The sequence below is a fragment of the Puma concolor genome, chromosome A3 (genome assembly GCF_028749965.1).
Source record: "Puma concolor isolate L17-30 chromosome A3, mPumCon1.1.hap2, whole genome shotgun sequence".
In the NCBI taxonomy this organism is placed as follows: Eukaryota; Metazoa; Chordata; class Mammalia; order Carnivora; family Felidae; genus Puma; species Puma concolor.
Genome location: NC_141669.1, coordinates 96,655,946 through 96,676,894, shown reverse-complemented (window position 1 = coordinate 96,676,894; position 20,949 = coordinate 96,655,946). Strand labels below are relative to the sequence as shown.

Sequence of the window (20,949 nt, the reverse complement as noted above, 5' to 3'; positions counted from 1 at the left end):
GTGACTTCCTTAGGGACCTAGGAACCAGTTTCTCAGAGTGGATACTGTGGGAGAGGCTTCTGGGGTAACAGGGATCGGGAGAAACAGACAGAGAAGAACACACAGGGAAACAATGGTTCTTTTCCCACTGAAATCTTTCTCCTGAGATGGCAAATGTCTCATTCCCAAAGCTCCAAAATAGTCACCCCAGTGCGATGACCTCCAAGAACACTGATCAGCTATTTGGCCATCATGAAATTCAAGTAACATAATTATAGGATGTATGCTAATGGAGCAGGTACATTAACATTCGCATTTCCTTTAGCATTTGAGTTCCAGCAAGAGAAACCTTTTCAGTTGGCAGTGGTTTCAAAGACCTTCACCCTTTTCAGTTGACAGTGGTTTCAAAGATCTTCATGGTGCCAACTGACAAAATGACCCTGGGGTTGGGACTCAGATAGAGTTCCTGTTTTGTGTTGGTCTCAACCTACAGACAGTGATTCTGCCCTCTAGGGGTGCCTGGGGCAGCACCTGGTCCCCAGATACCTGTGGGAAACCCTCACAGACATTTCCCCAGCGGGAGCCAGTGTTGTGACCGAACTGGTCCTTGTGGGCCTTTTTTCTTTTTAATTTTTATTTAATTAATTTTTTTTTAATTTACATCCTAGTTAGTTAGCATTTAGTGCAACAATGATTTCAGGAGTAAATTCCTTAATGCCCCTTACCCATTTAGCCCATCCCCCCTCCCACAACCCCTCCAAGTAATCCTCTGTTTGTTCTCCGTATTTAAGAGTCTCTTATGACCCTTGTGGGTCTTATTATGAATGTAAAACATCCCTCAGGAATGGCAACAACCATCAGGGAACTTTGGAAAACTAAGATTTTATCACTTAGAGGTTCTGGAGGGTCCATGGTATACCAGAGCCACACAGTGAGGGGCATGGTGAGGGAGCACACACCTGGGGCTCTGTCTTCGTTGGAGTTGAGGATGGGATGCCTAGAGTTTCACAGGCTTACTCTCTATTGGTGAATTCAAAGCATAAGAGCGGGAATTAGGATGTGGGAAGAGAGAAGCAGAGTCCCTCATGCAGTAAGACGTGTAGGTCATCCAGAGCTTTCTAAAGTTGGAACTTCATGGGTGGGGCAGCCTGGCCCCTTATCTAGTTGTGTAGCTGGCAATGTGTTTATTTGAGATGGATGTCTTCGAATTGCATGCCTTTACACTAGTCCCTCCGGATTTTTAGAAAACAGTTGTTTCTATGAGTGGCCCGTCTTGACTGCAAACTGCATTTCATTCTTTTCATGATCTTCCTTAACCCCCTTCATTCTTGGTTTAATTCGGGCTCTGCCAGAAGCAGACTCTGAGACCAGGGTTGGAATGCAAGTTGTTATCCAGGGGCAAAGAGAAACATCAGTAGTGCAGTAGGAAGTGGGGCAGAGAAGGGAGGATCACTAATAAAAGATGGGTCATCAAGCTTGCAACAGGGTGGGCACCTGAAGCTTAGTCACCTGGGGAGCCCAAGGAGACAGAGTGGTTTCTCCACTCCAGGGTCAGGGGAGTTGGGGTACAGATACACCAGTTCCCATCAGTCATTGCGAGAGGGCGCCCAGGGCATGATAATGCCCTAGCACTTCTTGACCACTTTGTGTAAGGGTAAATCATTGCTCTTTGAACAAATCAAGGCAGATTCTGATGTTCAAGACACTATGGGGTGTTCTAAATTAATAAGGCCTAAAGAATATGATAGGACCAGGGGGCACATAGTCACCTGCTACATTCCTCTTCCCTGATGCCCTCCCCCCCAAATCCTCTTATACAGAACCTTAGTCTGGCTGGAAGCTCAGAGTCTCCCTCTCTAGTCACTAGGGAGAGTGAGTATTTCCAGGAGAATTACAACTGTAGTGGTGACAGAACCCAGAAGTGACCATGTACGTCAGTCCCACCAAGACATCATGGGGCCATTACATTCAAGCTGTGATGGGGGGGGGGCGGATTTTTAAAAGAAATACAATTGTTGTTGTATTTTCCAAGTTTACTTGAAGAAACTATCACTTGAAACTATGAAAAATACAGAGAAGGGAAAAGGAAATCTTTTTTTGGTTAATATTCAAACCATATTCCCCGGGAGGTTTAGAACAATTTCCACCAAGGCCAGAGTTCTATAGATCTTCCTTAGGAATTGATTGTCCAGCACTACCTTCATTGAAATTAAAGACAGCAACGTGAGAGCAGATGATGTAGTAAAAGGAAATTGTCTGTGAAAACCGCTGACTGTAGATGCCACATAAAGCAGCAGGGTTAATGTCGCACTGTTCAGAGACATTTGCCCTCACAATTCAGAAGCCCTTATGTATATTGACATTTCAGCTAGAGCCTGTTCACCTCCATTAAGCCACAGGCCATGGTGATTTCCTGTTACCTTAGGTGCTTCACAGTTTACTATGGCCAGCGTTTCTCTGGTTTTATTAGTCTCAGTCAGCCTTTGAAACCACCTGATGAGATGGTATTTATCTTCCAGAATCCCAGTTTAGTGGCCACTTCCTCTGTGAAGACTTCTCTGGCCCCCTTCGCTAGCCTCGCCTGGCAGAATGAATATCTCCACCCATAATCAGATAGGGAGGCTTGTGGCCACCAGTGGGGGAAACCTGACTAATGGCCATAGAGGCAAATGGGGGTTCATATTTCATTTTCTCACCCAAGAAGCGGCACAGAGAAAGATGATTCCTGACATTGGATCAGCCCGCGAATGGCATCCTCAGAGCTCTGCCATCCCGTGTGTGCTGCTGTGTATCTTCTTGCTTGTTGTCTCATGGTCATATGATGGCTGCTGCTGCCCCAGACACTACATCCAAGTTGAGAGCTAGAAAAAAAAAAGGGTCACTTTGTTGCATCCGTGCCTTCTTCTCATTGGTCTGAGCTGTGTCATAGGATCATGGCTAGTTCCAAAGGAGACTAGAAAAGCTGCGCATATTGTCACTCAGAACTTGGAAGTTACTTCTCATTATTGTTGTTTTCACCATGGCTGTTTGTATCATCTTGGCTGTATCTGTTGCCTGTTGCCCTAATAATGCTGTATAACAAATGGCCCGAAAACCTCAGCAACAGGGGCCCCTGGCTGGCTCAGTTGGTAGAGCATGCGATTTTTGATCTCAGGGTCATGAGTTCAAGCCCCACATTGGTCTGGAGCCCACTTAAAAAACAAAATTAAAACCTCAGTGACATACAACAGTACACGTTTCTTTAGCTTCTGGGTCTTTTGGGTTCAGCTGAACACTGGGGATCAGTTGACCCATGTCTGGGGTTAGCTGCTTGTCAACTGATACCTGGCAGCCTCTGCTAGGACGAGGGTGACTTGGCTCTGCTCCACATGCCCCTTGTCCTCCTGACCCTGCTCTGCATGTCTCTTGTCCTCCTCCAGCAGGCCCGCTGGGGCACAATCTCACAGCCCAAGCCCCTTTGCTCCTCTGTGTCCGTGTACCCCCCACAGTACTCCCTCTCATAAGTTAACTCAAGCGGATGGTGTGATTGGTCTCATGTTGAAGGCTATGTGAGGTCAGGAGAGTCACTCAAGGTCACCACAACTTGGAAGTGTCAAGTGTGGGATTTGACGCGAGGTCCTTTACTCCATCCTGGGCTTCCTCCAAGGCTCCAGGCTACCTCTCTTTCTAAAGGGGACACCAGCTACTCTCTGGGTACCTCCTGCTTGGACTCATTCATTTCATATAAACCAGTTCCCTCATTCTGTGCAAGCCCGCCCTGAGACTGGGTGGATATGAATGTGGGAAGAGCATAGTTGCTGCCCTGAAAAAGAAGAGCAGCCAGGTACATGGACTTAAAACATGGCTCACGGTCCAGGCAGCACATAATCAGTGCTAACGTACAGATTCCCACAGGGAGGGCCCTGATAAGTTCCAAGGGAGGTGAAGGCCCTGTGGTTGTGAGCTTGGAGTTGAAACTGAAACAGACCCCTCCTCTCCTCTCCTCTGCAGACACCCCTCACTCATCATTTCCGGAAAGCATCCCACATTTGCTTGTTCTGATTGTTGTAGCCAGGCCGGAGGCTCAGATTTCTGGGTGTGCCGCAACACATCCACCATTCCAGGGATCACCTTGAATATTTTTGAGGGGTTAAGTCTGTCTTGTATTTTTTAGTGCACCTTGTATAAATAATACTACTGAAAAAGAACGTCACCCAGCAATTCCACATCTGGAAGTCTGTCCTAGAAATGCAAAAGGATATATGAGTAAAGGTGTTCACTGTAGCAGTGTTGATGGTCCATTTATTTATAGAGGAAAATTGGAAGCCACTAAAAATAAAGAGGTAACTAGGGTTTACTCCTGTTCATGCTGATCACATTGATACATTTATGTAAATGGTATATTTATATAATCAGAATTGAACTTCTAAAATAAAAATAAATAACAAAGAACATCAGTGGCTCTGACTGGCAACCCCCAGAGGTGGCTGGCTGGGATTCTGAAACTGTCCCTCTCTCTCGTGTGGTTGGAGAAGTGAACTTATTAGTAGGCCAAGTGAACATAGAAGGTGTCGATTGGACAGCAGTTCAGGAACGCCCTCTGTGTGGAACTGGCCTCAGCAGGAAGGCTCAGAGAGTCCTGGGGTCACATCCAAGGCCTGCCATTTGCTAGCCGTGTGTCCTTGGATTCGCTACTGTACTCTCAGAGGTATCTGGGACCTGGGGCCAGTAACACCCTGCCTCCCACAGGAGTTAGAGAAATTATGTGAGACAGTCCCTGTAAAGTATCTGGAGTGAGCGTGCTTGGAGTTCCTGGCCCAACATATAGTGGCAAAAATTAATAATATTATTATTAGTCACTATCCCCAATTATAGTATTATATCCTTTGGAAATATAGGAATGGCCAAATTAATACAAAAATGCCTCACTCTAAAACACTCAGGCCAGTTGTACTGATAGTACCATCAATATCAGTAGGCTTCCTGCATCTAAAAGTTGACTTCAGGGGCGCCTGGGTGGCGCAGTCAGTTAAGCGTCCGACTTCAGCCAGGTCACAATCTCGCGGTCCGGGAGTTCGAGCCCCGCGTCAGGCTCTGGGCTGATGGCTCGGAGTCTGGAGCCTGTTTCCGATACTGTGTCTCCCTCTCTCTCTGCCCCTCCCCCGTTCATGCTCTGTCTCTCTCTGTCCCAAAAATAAATAAAAAACGTTGAAAAAAAAAATTTAAAAATAAAAAAAAATAAAAAAAAAGTTGACTTCATACATTTGTTTTGTTCCTTTGTTCTGTTTAGTTTTTGAAACTTATTAGTAGTAGTAATAGAAGACCCATTGTTAGAGCATTTTTAGGTTCACAGCAAAAATGAGCAGAAGGTACTGATTTCCTTATCCTTCCTACTCTGCTACATGCACAGAACCTCCCCCCACCAATACCTTGTTCTATTTTGTTTGCTTTTCCAGTGGGAAACTGATTTCCAGTGGGTAACACGGCAGGAATTAGAGCAGAATTTCTTGTAAGCAAAGTGGCAGGCCAGGAGGTGCTCTGTGGCTGGAAAGGAGCCCCATTGCCTGGCAGACCCCTCCAGATGTCCAGAGGTGCCTTGCCACACAGGGTGCCTGATCGAGGCAGGGGCCTCACACTGCGTTGTGCATGAGAACTAATGTGGCTTTCAGTAGCCATCACCCTTGAAATCACAGAGAGCCTGGAAGATCTATTCATTTCCCAACCCATTCCAAGTGTTGATTTGCAATATGTTAGATGAAGTTTCTAGCCTCACGACAGGATCGATACGTAATATTGGAACATAGTCTTAGAAAGATGGTTTATGGACTTGGCTATTTCAGTGAGTTGAGTATGGCAGCTAGAGACAGTTTATTTAGATCTTGGTTAATTCACAAATGTACAATTCTGTATTCCAATTACTACATTTGGCTGTTCTTTCAAAGATAATGATAAAGCCTGCGCATCATTGGATCAGCCAAGCCATACAGCAAAAGAGGGTTTGAGTCCACTGAAATTTGGGAGTGTATATTCTGACTCATCCACAAGATGTAAATAAAGCATTAACTTTGTAAAAATTGACATTTTCTTCCCCCCAAATCCACAGACAAATAATTTTGTACAGATTATGAATAGACCAATCAATGAAAGTTATTTTTAAGGTGTCTCTGCATGCCAGACATCCCAGGCTCCTTGGAGATTAGAAAACTATAAGACAGAGTCCTTGCTCTAAAATCTCCACCACCTGCAAAATTCACACAAGAAATACAAATTCAAGGTGGACATATCAGAAAATATAGATAGGAATTATAAAAACAGAGTCATACCAACAGAGGGAAAAACTACTTTAATGTGTGGTCTTACAAACTCTTATATGCAAATATACTTGCACAAGTGTGTGCGTGTGCGTGTGTGTATGCCTTAACACATAGATAATAACAAAAAAGATTGTACACATTATTTTATAATATTTCTCATTTAGCAGTGTATAGTAAATGCCTTTTCTTGTCATTAACTGTGGACTTAAATCATCTCTTTTAGCAGGATTTCATCGATTGATGAACCATGGTTTATATAACCCATCTCCTGTGGTATATTGTGTTGGGTTTTGATAATTTATTATAGGCAGCACTTTGGAATGAATATGTTTTCATTCACTCGTCTGATAATTCCACCGAATCAAGTGTTAAGATGTTTTTTAGAATCTTACAGTCTGGTTGGAGAGCCCAAACACCTATGTGTGAAAAGGAAAAATGAGTTCATAAAGAGGGGGAGGGATGGCTAAATTGGTGCCACAGCCAAGAGTCAGAGGCCAGAGAGATCATTTCATGCTCAGGCTGCTACAAAAAGCTTCATGAAGGACAGCTGTAAGTGACAGAAATCCCATTCAAGTCATCATAAGTGTAAAAGGCATGTTATTAGTTCATGAAATTGGAAAGTCCACCTCTATTTCAGGGGTGAGCTGGGTCCAGAGTTCATGGGTTGTCATTGAACACCATTTTGTGCGTGTGTCTGTGTGTGTGTGTCTGTGTGTGTGTGTGTCATTCTGTCTGTCCCATCTCTTGGTTGGGCTTCTTACTGTATGAACTACATTCTCCAGCAAGCTCCCTCTGTATGGCAGCTGCCTCCGGACTCAGGCAGTGTTTGTATCTCATAAGCAGAGAGCCCTCCTCTTCCAGCTTCTCTGTCAGTCCCTCATTGGCCCCCTTGCAGACCTTTTGCTCACCCACTACTGCATGACAGAGAATGGGGTGTCCTGGTGGCTAGCCTGGGTCATGTGCCTGTGCCCTGTGCTGACGGGTATGGGGAATGTGTGACTGAAGGTCTGTGCAGTGGAGCAATTCTCAAAAGGAAAAGATGTTGAGAGATCAAAACATGAAAGCATGTCACTGCTGAGGATGCTGGAACTTGAAAGATGAACAGCTATACCCATTTGATGCTTTGGGCTGCAAGTAATAGGAAAACTCCCAAATCAAACTGGCCGAAATGCTCTATTACAAAATCTGGAGGCAGGTATGCTTTAGTACCACATGCTCAACAACTTGGTAATGCCATGAAGTTGACTCAGGGTCAACTTCCTTTCAAGTCCCATTTCCCTCAATATGGCTGCCAGGGGGCAACCAGGACCCCCAGCCCATAACCAGCGCCAGAGGGTGAAAAATGGATGCCACTGGCAAGGACTATAAAACCTTTCCTACAATTTCATTGGATCAGCCCAGGTCACATATCCGCTCCTGAACCAGTAGCCATCAGTGGGAAATACTGCACACTGATTGGCCAGTCAGTTCTACTCCTAGAGGAAAGGGTGGGGTCACCTTCCCATGGGTTATGGTGGATATTGGGATGAAATTGGGGTCCCATTAGAAAGGAGTGGAGGATGGATGCTAGGTGGTCAACCAATGATGGAATCCAAATAAAATTTCATCAATTAGAGAGGAAACTTGGGGTTAAATGGGTGATTTATGCCCAGGAGGTTAGAATTCCAGGGTATTCCCTGGTTTTCGCTGACAGGAAGCAAGATTGTGGAGCCTGTCCTGTAGGAAACAGCAGAGTGAATGACCTCAGTTAGAAGTATTCATGTGTTTATTCCTTCATTGCACATATATTTTTTGAGCACCTGCTATGCGCCAGGCCCTGTGCCCTGTATTAGGGACAAATAAGACAGATAAAGTTCATATCCTTGTGGACTTCTAGTGAGGGAGACAGACAATAAACAAATTAATTTAACATATAATATGTCATGAAAAATCAGGATAAGGTGAATAGAGAGAAATGGGAGGGAGGGGCCAAGGCCTCTTGCTTAGGTTGACATTGAACCAGGGACTTGAAGGACATGATGGAATGAGCCAAGGTCATCTGAGGGAAGTATGTTTGGGGCAGAGGGAACAGCAGGTGCAAAGGCCCTGAGGCAGTCATCCATAGTACATTTGGTGGACAAGGAAGAGAGTGGTAGATGATGAGGTCAGAGAGGAGTGGTGATATCATGGAGGGCCTCCCAAGCACTACAGTTTTTGTACTTTGAGTAAGATGTTGAGTCCATGATGTCAGAGAGTGTTATTGATGTAGAGGGTGTCCAGACCCTCACCCCGTGGCTCTGCTTTGACTCTGACTTTAACCCCTTTTTTCCTCTCTTCCAGGCCATGTACATGTTTTACGCACTGGCCATTGTGTGTGATGACTTCTTTGTCCCCTCCTTGGAAAAGATCTGTGAGGTACGTGCCCTGTATTCTGAGCATGTCTGAGTAGGTCATCTAACAGTGTTGCTCCAGCCTCCTTCAACAAGGTCCTGGGAAACCCTCCTGGCACCCCCGCCCCTGGAGGGGGGAACACCAGGCATCAGCATGCTTCTGAGCAATGAACAGTATTAGCCCAAAAGCTCCAACAGCCTGCTTAAAATGTCAGGGTACCGACCCGTAGTTGGCCTTTAACCCAAACAACCAGCACTCCCTGCTCCTTTTAGAGGCAACTCATGGTGCTATTTGTGTTCAACTTTGCCTGTTTTCTTTTCCACTTTTTTAAAGCATATTCATTTATTTTGAGAGAGAGAGAGAGTGCAAACATGGGAGAGGCAGGGAGAGAGAGAGCGAGCAGAGCCTGATACAGGGCTTGAACTCCCAAACTGTGAGATTACGACCTGAGCTGAAATCAAGAGTCAGACGCTAAACCAGCTGAGCCACCCCGGTGCCCCTTCTTTTCCTCTTTTAAATCCTGCTCCTCCTTTCTCTCTCTGTACCCCTCATCGTCCTCTCCTCAGTTTCCTTCTGCTCCCATGACTCTCTCTTGTGGGGTCCTCACAGTGTGCTAAATCTTCATCTACACCCCTCCATGACCCTTCCTCTCTGCATATGTACAGAAATGCTCCAAGCAGAGACCCAAAAAGCGAAAAGATGAAAGAACTGGCCACAGAGAAAAGGAAAGGGACTCTGTTCGAAATCAGCCCAGTGAACACCAGGTTGAAGACCAAGTTAAATCCCGTTCATCAGAAGATATTCAGCGTATTTAGAACACTTTCATTCTCTCTCCTCTTTCATTTCCTTGTCTGTTCTGAAATGTAGTTTCCTTTATCTGGAAGCTTTCCACTTTATTTTATTTTTAATTCAGAATCCTGTTTTCAGAAAGGATCTCTCCCAGACACACCTCCCATCTGGGACTCGTTTCTTCATGTCGTTCTCAGATTTTGTCATCCTTCCCCTTCCCTTCCCGCCCGTGTGTCTGATTCATTAGTTCTTGGGGGGAGGGGGAGGGGGGCAGCAGAGGACACAAGTTGCATTTCTGTTAAGTTCCCAGGTGGATGCTGAGGCTGTTGGTCCAGAAACCACACTTTGAGACCAATAACTTAAGTAGCTTCTTCTACATCCTTGAAGTCTCTTTGGTTTTTGTACTGAAAAAATAAATTAAATAAATAAATAAATAAATAAATAAATAAATAAATAGAATCTCTCCACAGGAACCCTGGAGGGGCCCTGGGAGTGGTTCCTTTATTCGGTGGAAGTAGAAGGAAATGATAAGGTTGCATCTTAGATGGACAGAGGGCATGTGTGGAAGTCCTTTGTCCAAAGTGATGTAACCGGAATACAGGTCACCTTATGTAGCAGGAGAGGAAGCGCACCTGTAACTGGGGTCATTTGTGATCTCTGAAATACCACCGCTTGGTGCTCTATTCATTATGCACAGAAGAGTAGTCTCTTTCCCACATGACTTTTTTTTTTTGTAGCAGATTTAAGAGCCTGTTCTAGAAATGTACATATTCTTGTCAGAATGTTTTCTACTTAGGAGAGATGAAATCCATAGCACTGGCAAGCACACCCCCTGGGGAAGGAAATGAGATGAAATACAGCATGGTCCTTGCCATCCACGGGCTGTGGGGCGCAGAGCAGCTCCAGGGTGATACAAACCGGGAGTGCTGGAGGAAGTGCTGGGAAGTTGGAAAGTACAGAGAGAGGAAAGGGGAGGGGGAGCTTGATTGGGCCATGGGGGTCAGGAAAGGGCTTGTGCAGGGAGCAGTACTGGAGCAGCCCTTGGAGGGATTTTTCACATTTGGAGGCAACACCTTTCAAGGAGGGATTTGTGCAAAGTGTCTGAGCCCCAGGACCAAGAGAGGAGAGCCCAGGGCTGGAATCGGCACATGGGGAATCCTGAGGAATGTGAGGCTGGGGCATCAATAGTTACCAGGGCTCAGGAGGGAGCTGGGAAGGCTTTTGATGGATAGAGGCATCCAGAGGCAGAAGATCTCGCACCCCTAGCTGATGATTCTAAGCATCCAGAGAGATGTTGCCAGGGCCCAGGTGAATTAGGGATAAAAGAGGGGGAGATGGAAGGAGACCTGGAGGAAGACGCAAACTCAGTGGATGAGAGAGACAGGAACCGGAGGTGAGCTCAAGGTGTGGACTCCACAGTTAATGCCCCAGCAGGGGCTCTGAGCTGGAATGGACACAGCAGTACCAGGCTCAGGCTCATGGCAAGTCTTGGCAGACCACTACATGGCGTGAGCTCTGTGCTAGGTTACCTTCTGGAACTCCCTGCCTTGGGGACTCACCTGCACCCCTCACAGCCACACCTTTCAGCTTGAGGTATCAGTACCTCCATCTTATACTCTTCTCAGAGCCCCATGTGCGGCGGAGCTGTTCAGTCCTGAGCGAGGGATCCCCAGGATTCCAGATCACAGTGCTCCATTAGGGCCCCTACTGCAGCCTGTTGCTGGCCAGTGGAGCCAGTGGCCTAGGCCGAGCCCATGCTGCCCCTCCATGGCTGAGCAGGGAAGTGCATCTGTCCGTGCCGGTGCGAAGAGGGACTGACTAGCATCTCCTAGCTGGGACCCAAGAGAGAACTGGCTATTTACTGACAGCCAGCCGCTAACATTCTGGGTCATGATGGAATGCAGAAAGGCTAAACCAGCCTCTAATATATATTTTTCTTGTCTTCTTGCAAATCACTTTTTGGATTAACAGACAGTGATTGTATAGGACATCTTGGCAGGGTATCATTCTTCCCACCCAGCCTCAACGCCACCCCGCATTCTCCCTACCTCAGGGCTTCAAGACTGCATTAATGATGAAGGATGGGTTTCAGGAGGGTGACCCCTCCACCCCCAAAGCTGCTGTATCCTTCCAGAATCAAGACTTGCAAGCTGATTGCCATGAGCCTCATTTTAGCCCGAGAGAGGCATGGTATTGAAACAAATCAATTTTTTGCATAAAAATGTGGATTTGGCCATCTCTTAAGCAATAAGGATACTTGGCAACATGGTGGGAGGTGGGTGGCATACCCTTTAGAAAGGAGGCAGATGCCCACCATACCTCACATCAGCCCACCCTATACCCCCTGTTACTTGCACAGAACTGGGGGCTTCTAGGTTAGAAATTCTTAGATCTTGTCAAGAGCCTTTAACTCACAGAAACATGCAGCCCCCTCCCTCATCCTGTCCCCTTGAGGAGGACGGCCAGGTGTGGCCCAGCAGGGGATGTGCAGGAAAGACCAAGCTCAGGATGGATGGGAGGACCTGAGCTTGAGACCTTGGGAGTCATCGGTGGCCTCTGTTCCCAGGGGAATCCCGACTCATCTATGCTTTGTCCTTGTTCCTCTGTAGCGTCTGCACCTCAGTGAAGATGTAGCTGGAGCCACGTTCATGGCAGCAGGGAGTTCGGCCCCAGAGCTGTTCACATCCGTCATAGGTAGGTGATGACCCAGGGACATCTCAGCCCTGCCTTCTCTTAAGGACAAGGGCTGTGGGGACAGACAGCCTTCCAGTGGGTTTGCTAATAAGAGATAAGAATCTCAAGACCCCAAGGAGCAGAACACCCCTTCCCACCCACTGTGTTTGCTATTATTTTTTTGAAGTGATGCTTTCACTTTGCATGAAGGTGTCCCAGATCCTGTGGCAATGGGCCTGTGGAAGAGTCCCTAATGCAGATTTTAAAACTCTCTCCCCGCCCTTGGCTATTTTCTGTGGACCCTGAGAACAGTCTAGCACTTCTGAAAACTCTCCCACACCCACATCAGAATTGAACCAGCCACAACAGCCAGGCTGACATCAGGTCTCTTTCAGGGGTCTTCATCACCAAGGGTGACGTGGGAGTTGGGACCATCGTGGGCTCTGCAGTGTTCAATATCCTGTGCATCATTGGTGTCTGCGGGCTCTTTGCTGGGCAGGTAAGACTGACAGCAGAAGGTGGCATGGGGTTGGAGGGGACAGCACGGAGGCGAGGCACGGGCCTGTCTTGCTGGAGCACCACCAACACAGGGGCCAGTGGTCTCGGGCAGCAGTAACGTTGGGTCTCATGCCAGGAGGCTGGCCCAACTTGAACTAGAAAGTGTCAGGCACCATTATTTGGTCTCCATGTTGATGGAGTAGAGAGCACCCAGATCCACATAAGTAATTAACTAGCCTGAAGGTGCAGGCTACAAATCTGAACGTGTCAAACTCATTTTGAATGTCACGATCTGAACTGGAATGACCTAAAACAATTTAAGATATGGCTTTGACTCCATGGCAATAGAGTAAATAAGAGTGGGGGAAGGGAGAGAGAGAGACAGAGAGGGGAAATGATAGCTTTTTTTTCTGCTAAAACCATTTGCTGTCATCACAGCATAGGACAGTTTTGCTATAGCCATCAAGCAGTTTATTTACATGTTGACTTAGCTTGCTTTTGGCGTCACAAGGGGCTTTGCATGCCTGCATTTTATCTTTGGAGACTGTTCCACTCCAGGGAGTGTCATGGGGTCTGGTATCTGTTTTGGAAAGCCTTGGGAAGACACCCAAGAAGTCAGCCAAGTGCAAGGCTCTCTGGCAGTTGGGACAGTGCCACAGCTCCCAAGGGTCTGGCAGCTTCGCTGTCCTAGTTCCCTCCTAGGAATTTTGTTCAGGAACAGCACGATCCTGAGCTCTGCCCAAACACACTTTAAACATCTTCTAGGAAAAGCACCTTCGAGAAGCCCATTGACGGCACTCTGCTTGCAATATTGAGGAGCTTGGTGATGCTAACCAGCTGCCTCACTGTGGGGGCCACAGGCTCTACTGGAGGTGGTGGGCTGGTTTGAAGGGCTAAGGAACACTCCTTTGAACCTTCTTTCACACCCTTTTTGAGGCCCCTCTGTTGTCTAGTCAGACGGCCAGGGGCTCCCACCCTGCCCATCTCTCTAATGCAGACTGGAGAGCCTCTGCAGGAGGCCCATGGCACAGCATTGCTATTCTCCACTGCCTGTTTCTAACTGCTGTCATTTCATGCCAATGATTTGTCCAGGTTGCCTAGTGGGCTTGCTGCTTGTGGGTGACAGGCAGAGGGACACGTCAATCTCATCAGGAATTAGCTCCAGAGCCCCCAAGTGAAGGGTACTTCTGGAGCTCCTGGACAGCTGTGTCCACACGTGGTGATTGAGCTCTCCCCAGCTTGATAGACTGACATGTTCTTTTTTCTCATCCTTTTGATCCATCATGTCTGACCTTAGATTCTGTGGACCCACAATATGATGCTTTTTAGACCTCTTATAATATAGTTAGTGCAAAAAAAAAAAAATCACCCAAAACAAAAAAAAAAAAAACAAGTCTCCATCCATGCCTTCAGTGCTGTTTGCACTTCCCTGGATCTCGTCTGTGTCCGCCGTCTTCTTGTTGCCCTCCGGAGATGAATAGTCACATCCTGCAGAAGAAGCTGTTGCCATTCACACTCTCTTAATTAGCATTGTCACCATTAGCAGTATGATCATTAGGCTGGCCGTTATTCGTGTTGTCATTAGTTCATTAGTCATTTGTACCTGCCGCCTGATGGAAAGGCAAGCCCAAAGGGGGAGAAGCAACGTAAAGAAATGAAACAAGTGACTAGGAAGTATCTAGTAAATGCCGTGCAACTAATTACATATGAAGTGGTTTGGATTCACTTGTATTCATAATTTATTAGCAATGCAGTTAATCACTGGCTTGGTTAGGATGCCTGCTTAGAAGGCAGATTGCTTCCTGAACTGTAGCATGTGCTGGTATCAGTCGCTTTACTCCCTCTGGAAGGTCTTTGCCAAGCTCGTCTCACAACCCTGCACCATCATGGAGAGAAGAACCCACCACAACCTTGTAGCCCACATGATGATTCTGGGTGCTGGCACCTCCTTCTGCTTTTTCTTGTCTCCTGCCCACTTGGAGGTTGCCGAGACAATCCACCTCTCTTCCTCAGGAGTTTGTGGAGTCCCTGAAGTCTTTGCAGAGGGAGAAGAATTCTGTTTTAGAAAGAACGTGGGCCCAGGAACAGGACTGGCCAGGGTTTGAATCCTGACGCTGCCATTTGCTGGCTGTGAAATCTTGGAGAAGTGACTTTATCGCTCCTCTGAGCCTGTTTTCAAATCTATGGAGCGGGTGGGTGTAAGCCCACCTACCACCTAGCATCACCATAAGGATGAAACGTTAACATGTTCATCATTAAGCAGGAGTCGGCCCACATGGTAAATGCTCAATAAAAGACACCATTATCGGCTCTCAGAAGAATAACGATCCATGGGGTCCTCACCTCCAAATCCCACCTTACGTCACTGTGATAATTTGGCTGAGAAGTTGATGGGATCAACTAACTGGTGGAACAGCCATGGGATACCAGGTAGGGAAGGAAGGGAAGGTCAAGGAGAAGGCCTTCTACACGAAAACCAAAATGAAGAGATGTTGATCAAAGAACGATCTCAGAGGACTGGTCCTCGTCTCTGTGCTGTCTGATCAGCGGGAGGGAAAGAAAAACTGTGAGAAATGAGCATTCCCTTACATATTGAGAAACAAACATTCCCAGGTGATGCAGCCAGTGCAGCGGAACATTACAGCAAGGGCTGGATATTGGGGATTGAACTGATTAATAAATCCAGTCATGGGTCTCACTTAGCATGGTTATTTATGTGGCTCCACACTTTCATTTGGCTGGGAGAACTCCCCGCCAGTGCCCGTGGGCCTCTCTCTAATGTATTCCGGCCTGAAGGGCTGCTCATGACCAAGTCTGTTACTCCTCTGAAATCCAAGTAATTAAGCAGTAAGGTTTGAGTTCCTGTCTCAATTAGGGTTCTGATGAATTCGATGTAATTAAATGTCTGCCGTATTTGCAGTTTGCAAACATACCCAGTGCTTTGGTGTTCGCCTAAGGTGCTTTTGGGAGTTTTGTGGGACAAGAGGAAAATTGCTTCTGCGAGAGTGGTTTATAGAGCGGTTGTTGGCATCCCCACAAGACATTTACAGGGCTGTGGTCCTACAAGTTTTCTTTATTTAAAAACAAAACATAATAAGAGCGAGAACACTAAGCTCTGGATGCAACATACTAATGCATTTTGCATATTGTGTTGCAAGAACTTCATGCCAGTTTTGTGAAACAATGTACTTATGAATTTAAATCCACCATCCGGAGCATGTTAGGCTTTAAAGACAAAACCACAGAGAGTAAACAGTTTAAGTGCATCCCAAATTAGGACGCTCATATTCTGGTTATTCCAGGCTGGCACATGGCTCCGGTTTATAATAAAGAATTCCAGCATCAGCCCTCCTTGTATTCTCGAAGTGTGCCTGCTGTTCTCCGGCAAGGTCCATCTAACCTTCGCTGATTTCACCTTTCTCTGGTAACGCCCTGTCCATGCTGGCCCCTACACGCAAACCCGAGCAGCACCCAGAGGTTGCACATTTGACTTGACACTTGCCTTCAGCCGGGTTTCTGCAGGAGAATCTGAGCAGTGATTCAAAGGCCGGTAGTTTATCTGAAAGGGGATCCCAGGACAGGCCAGACAGGAGGAAGTGAGACCAAGAAGACAAAGTAGCCAAGGAAAGTGTGTTACCAAGTAAGTTACCACTGTGAGCAGCTGGGATTTACTTCTGGGGGAATGGACGACTGTATAGAACACAGGTCCCTGAGGTATCCAACCCAAGGGGGAGGGAGCTGGGGCATTTATCCACCAACCTCCGCCAATCATTGGTAAAGACTGCTCCTGCTGGACATGGGCAGGATGGACTTTGGAGCCCAGGGAAAACCCCCAAGCTAAGAGGCCTAGAGGGGTTGGGAGCTGGGGCATTTATCCACCAACGTCCGCCAATCATTGGTAAAGACTGCTCCTGCTGGACATGGGCAGGATGGACTTTGGAGCCCAGGGAAAACCCCCAAGCTAAGAGGCCTAGAGGCTGGGCCCTAGAAGGACCCAAAATGGTAAAAGTAGGGAGACAGGAGTGAACTCATAAAGCATTTGCTACAAACTTGACTAAGCCTTTAAAAATAAACCACCTGCAGGGTCTCATTCTCAGCTCCCCTGTATGAAACACAAGCTTTAGCATTAGGCTGACTATTAAGAGTTCAAGGCCAGAACATCCTGCATTTAGGGAATTTCCTCTAGTGTTAAAAATAACTACTATTCTAGGTACTTGCTGCTTCCAGTTAGGACGCAGAAGACCTTAGCTCCCATGGGAACACCAAAAAGCAGTCTGGATAATACAAAAATCATACTTGTATATAGGATATCAGAGAATAATGGAGGCAGGAGAGACTTGATGAACTGTTTTCCAGAGAGAGGAGCCCTTTGTAAGGGAGCTGAGTCCTGGCAGGTCTGGATGCAGGGAGGACAGACGGCTGTGAAGATCCAGAACTTTGCCGGGTGGAGATAAGCCAACTGAGCTACTGGCAGTGCCGGAGACAGCTGGGATGTCCTGGAGTTTGTCACATACGAAGACTGTCACAAACAATAATAATTTGCTCGACGGAGGACACTGGTCCTCTCCACCCCACCCCAAATTTTCTGGGAAAACAGAAGTGAAGGCAGGACTGAGAAGCAGAAAGAAACCATCCTATCTTCGCCGTCTCTCACATTCTCCCAATACCCGAAATCGAGGAATCCCAAATCCAACCCTGAGAACTAGGAGACTAGCCCTTCCTTCAGAAGCTGGGGGTGGGAGGTAGGGCAGACAACAGGTGGCCCACCGCTCAGTCCCCATCAAATGAGATCTGAATAATCACCTCCTTGCTTTAGCTTACCAGTGAGAGCAGACATGAAATTTCTGGGAGGGGAAACATCAGTAGTATTCTTCAGTTCTCACCCTTCTTCTGTATATAATTTCCAGGATGCAATAATAAAATCCAAAGCCTGTGAGGAGGCAGGAATAGGGCTCATAACCATGGAAAGCAGCAGCAGAAACAAGCCGCAGATGATACAGATACAAGAATTAGTAGAAAAGAATTTAAAACATCTATCTTAAATGGGGACAGATGGGAAAAATAAATGAATGGATGGGTAATTTCAGCACAGAAATGGAAAAAAAATTAAAAACCCAGATCGAAACTGTTTATCAAAAAGAAAAGAAACCAATCCCAGCCATCATTTTTTAAGCATGCAGGCACTACAATGTGCCTTATAAATATTCGTAGAAATACACCTGTGACATTTTAAGACTGTATTGTCCTCATTTACAGCAAGGAAGCAGGTACCCAGGTACAGGAGAGGCTACCTTGAGGTGGTGAAGTGTGGTTGGAGCCCAGATCTGCTGCCTGTAAAATCCATTCTCTCTCTTCATGGGGAGCCTAGGACTTAAAACTCTCAGATGTTGTTATTGCATTATTATGATGATTTATAGCATTTATGTGTTCTTTAGAAGTGTGGAGTGTAGGAGCTGGGGGCAATGCAAAGAATGGACCTGTCAGCACAATGGTGATGGTCCGGGATGGGTGAGCCCAACCAGTACTCAGCTAGAAGCTTCTCTTATAATCAGATGGCATCATCTACTGCCTGACTTTCACTTTCACAAAACAGAGGATTCTAGCTAATAAACACAGTGAGAAGCCCACAGACCACCCTGGTTTACCCTGGGCACCTTAGTTTTTAGCTTATTGTTCTCTAGACAAAACCCGACACATCTTATCATGTTCCAGTTCTGATTCCCCAAGAGGCTGGGGGACTGAGAACAGGGACTCAGGGCTGGGGGACTGAGGCTGAAACCCCCTTACACACACACACACACACACACACACACACACACACACACTCCTGAAAACAGGGGCTGGAGGTCTGTCATTTACCCTGGAAAGGGAGATGAAAGTGCACGAGGGAGAATGAGTAGTCCGTGGAGTACTCGAGGGTGCTGGTGAAGGCCTCACCTGAAGGCAGGATGCTTTAATATTTGATTCAGTGAGTAGGAGGGAAAATTTGTGGGGCGGGTGTCACCACAAGTAGGGTCAGGTCTGTCTGGAGCAGTCACTGGATCTATCACATTCCAGTAAAATAGGAGTTTCTTCCACTGACACCTGCTGGCCACCTGCCTCAGGAAGAGCTTGCTAGAAGACATGCTCAGCCCTAGTTGAGACCAACTGAAATCAGAAGAGCAGATGTGCCTGCTTGCGCCCCACCTGCAGGCTCAGCTCAGCTCACATCTCAGACCGAGGTTGGCCTTGGGCAAGAGGCAGCCTTCACTGGGCAGTTGGCCCAGGCAGCATGAACCGTCCCCCCACCCCTTGATGCCCCAGTCCTGTAACTGGCTGCCCTCACTGTCTCTTGGCCATTTCTTTTCCCTGGCCATTCCCCACTTTCCCTTCAAGTCCGGGTAATAATCTTCCCTTGACACACACTTGTTCCTGGCCTAGAGTTCCATTAATATTACCCACCCAGCTCTGCACTGCTCCGTCTGGATGGCCTCTGCATCCTCAACCCAGATCTCTTTGTTAGCTTTGACTTGGGCTTACAACACCTGTCTCTGGCTTGTTCTACTTCCTTGCAATGTCCTCCTGAAATCAGATCTATTCTTGGACCCACATTTAGCTGAGTTAAGAGGCTTTCAGTTTCAGGTAACAACAACCACAACAACAAAGCACCTCTAACTGCTCTATTAAATGAAGGGAATTTATTGGTGTCTCTAAAAAATACAGAGGAAAATGGACATCAGGCATCGTAGTCTCAGGGCTCCAGCCCATTTTCTGTGATTCTCTTACCACTAACCTTCTCTGACTCCTTCATCAGACTATCCTTCATGGCAGAGGACTATAGCAGTTTCACGACTCACATACACACACCACATTGACAGGGAGAGAAAGAGAACATCTCCCCCGCCACCCTACCTCTCATCCTCCACCTGGCATCATCAAGCAAAAATCTGATTGGGCCATCTTGGGTCACCTGACCATCCCTGAACCAGCCACTGTGGCAAAGGAACTAGAGTAACCAGTTGGCTTAGGTTAATCAAGAACCACACACCCATTTTCTTCTTCTCTCCAGAGCTAAGAATGTGATGAGTTCCACCCCAAATACATAGCTTTTGGACCCTGATTATCATACAAAGCAGATAAATGTCTCCCGCACAAAGCCTGTGTCAATGGTTGCTTTCCCTTGGCTGGTGTAGCACAAATGATAAAATGCCCAGGCCCATCACAGGTCTTTGTGCGTGAACACAGGTCTCTGTGTTGTGAACAGAGACCATCATGGGTCTTTGTGTGAACACATTCCTTTCGGGCAGATCACTTAGTTGTGGGATTGCTGGGTTGTGTGGTGAGTATGTTTGCAAGAAAGTGCCAGCAGTTTTTCAGAGTGACTGCACCATTTTGTATTCCCCGCAGTATGTGAGACTCCAAATGCTCCTTATCATCACCAGCACTTGGTGTTGCTGGTTTTGCTTTATTTCAGTTTTAGCCATTCTAGTGAGTGTGGTTGGCTTTAATTTGCATCTTCCTGATGAGTCACGGTGTTGGGCATCTTTTCACATGCTTACTTGCCATCCAGTATCTTCTTTGATGGGCACTTTGTTAAAATCTTTGCCCAATTTTTTGATTGGAGTTTTTGTCCTCTTCTGTCACTGTCACTTCTGTCACTGGACCCTCTAACCATCTCATTCGACTTCCCCTCTGAGTCGTTCAGTCCAATTCATTTCCATTTCCAAATCAACAGAGAGTAAGGCCATTAGACATGATTTAAAGTGATCATGGCAATATTTTATTTTGTTGCCTCCATGTGGGTTTACAAGAGATGTACTCAGAAATAGTACTCCTTGGGTGTGTGGCAAAAAATGCCGAGGTCACCTCTCTTCATCCAGCCTGACTGTGCATAGCAGTCACTGAGATCTGAGACACATCACTCCAGAAATGTGAGGAAGAAAACGGGAGTCTCTGGTAGCCGGGGCTGAACATTCCTCTCATGTAATTAAGTCTCACGTAGCTCCTTGAAAGTGAGCAAAGGGGATGGGGTTTCAGGTTGCCGGTTACATCCTTGGGAGGACTGTTCTCAGTGTTGGCAAAGACTTTCAACTTGCAAGGAGACCAGAACCTTACAGCCATCACAGCTGGGTACCACCCCATGAAGAGAGTCCATATTTTAGGCACAAATAACATTTCTTTTCATGCTCATGCCCAAGTGGATACGACGTCCCCCACACTGCTTCCTGGGGTAGACACGTGGGGCTCTTAGCAGGAATCTACCCTGTGGGCTGGTGCCACATTGAACCAGAGCAGGCTACCCCTTAGTGACATCACAGAAAGAGATATAAACTGTGAGCAGTTTATAGGTCCTTTTCCCAACCAGCAG

The 20,949-nt window shown here is 46.8% G+C and overlaps 1 protein-coding gene across 4 annotated transcripts in view; it reads left to right on the top strand.

Annotated features, from left to right (window-relative positions):
• SLC24A3 (solute carrier family 24 member 3) overlaps positions 1–20,949 on the top strand; it is a 486,823-nt gene that overhangs the window by 337,210 nt on the left and 128,664 nt on the right. For 3 of the 4 annotated variants that reach the window (XM_086701590.1, XM_086701592.1, XM_025931759.2), the window contains exons 4-6: positions 8,592–8,666; positions 12,041–12,125; positions 12,500–12,603. In XM_086701590.1, the coding sequence (XP_086557716.1) occupies positions 8,592–8,666; positions 12,041–12,125; positions 12,500–12,603 (264 nt within the window). The remainder of the gene's footprint in view (positions 1–8,591; positions 8,667–12,040; positions 12,126–12,499; positions 12,604–20,949) is intronic. The other variant, XM_086701591.1, reaches the window with a different exon arrangement.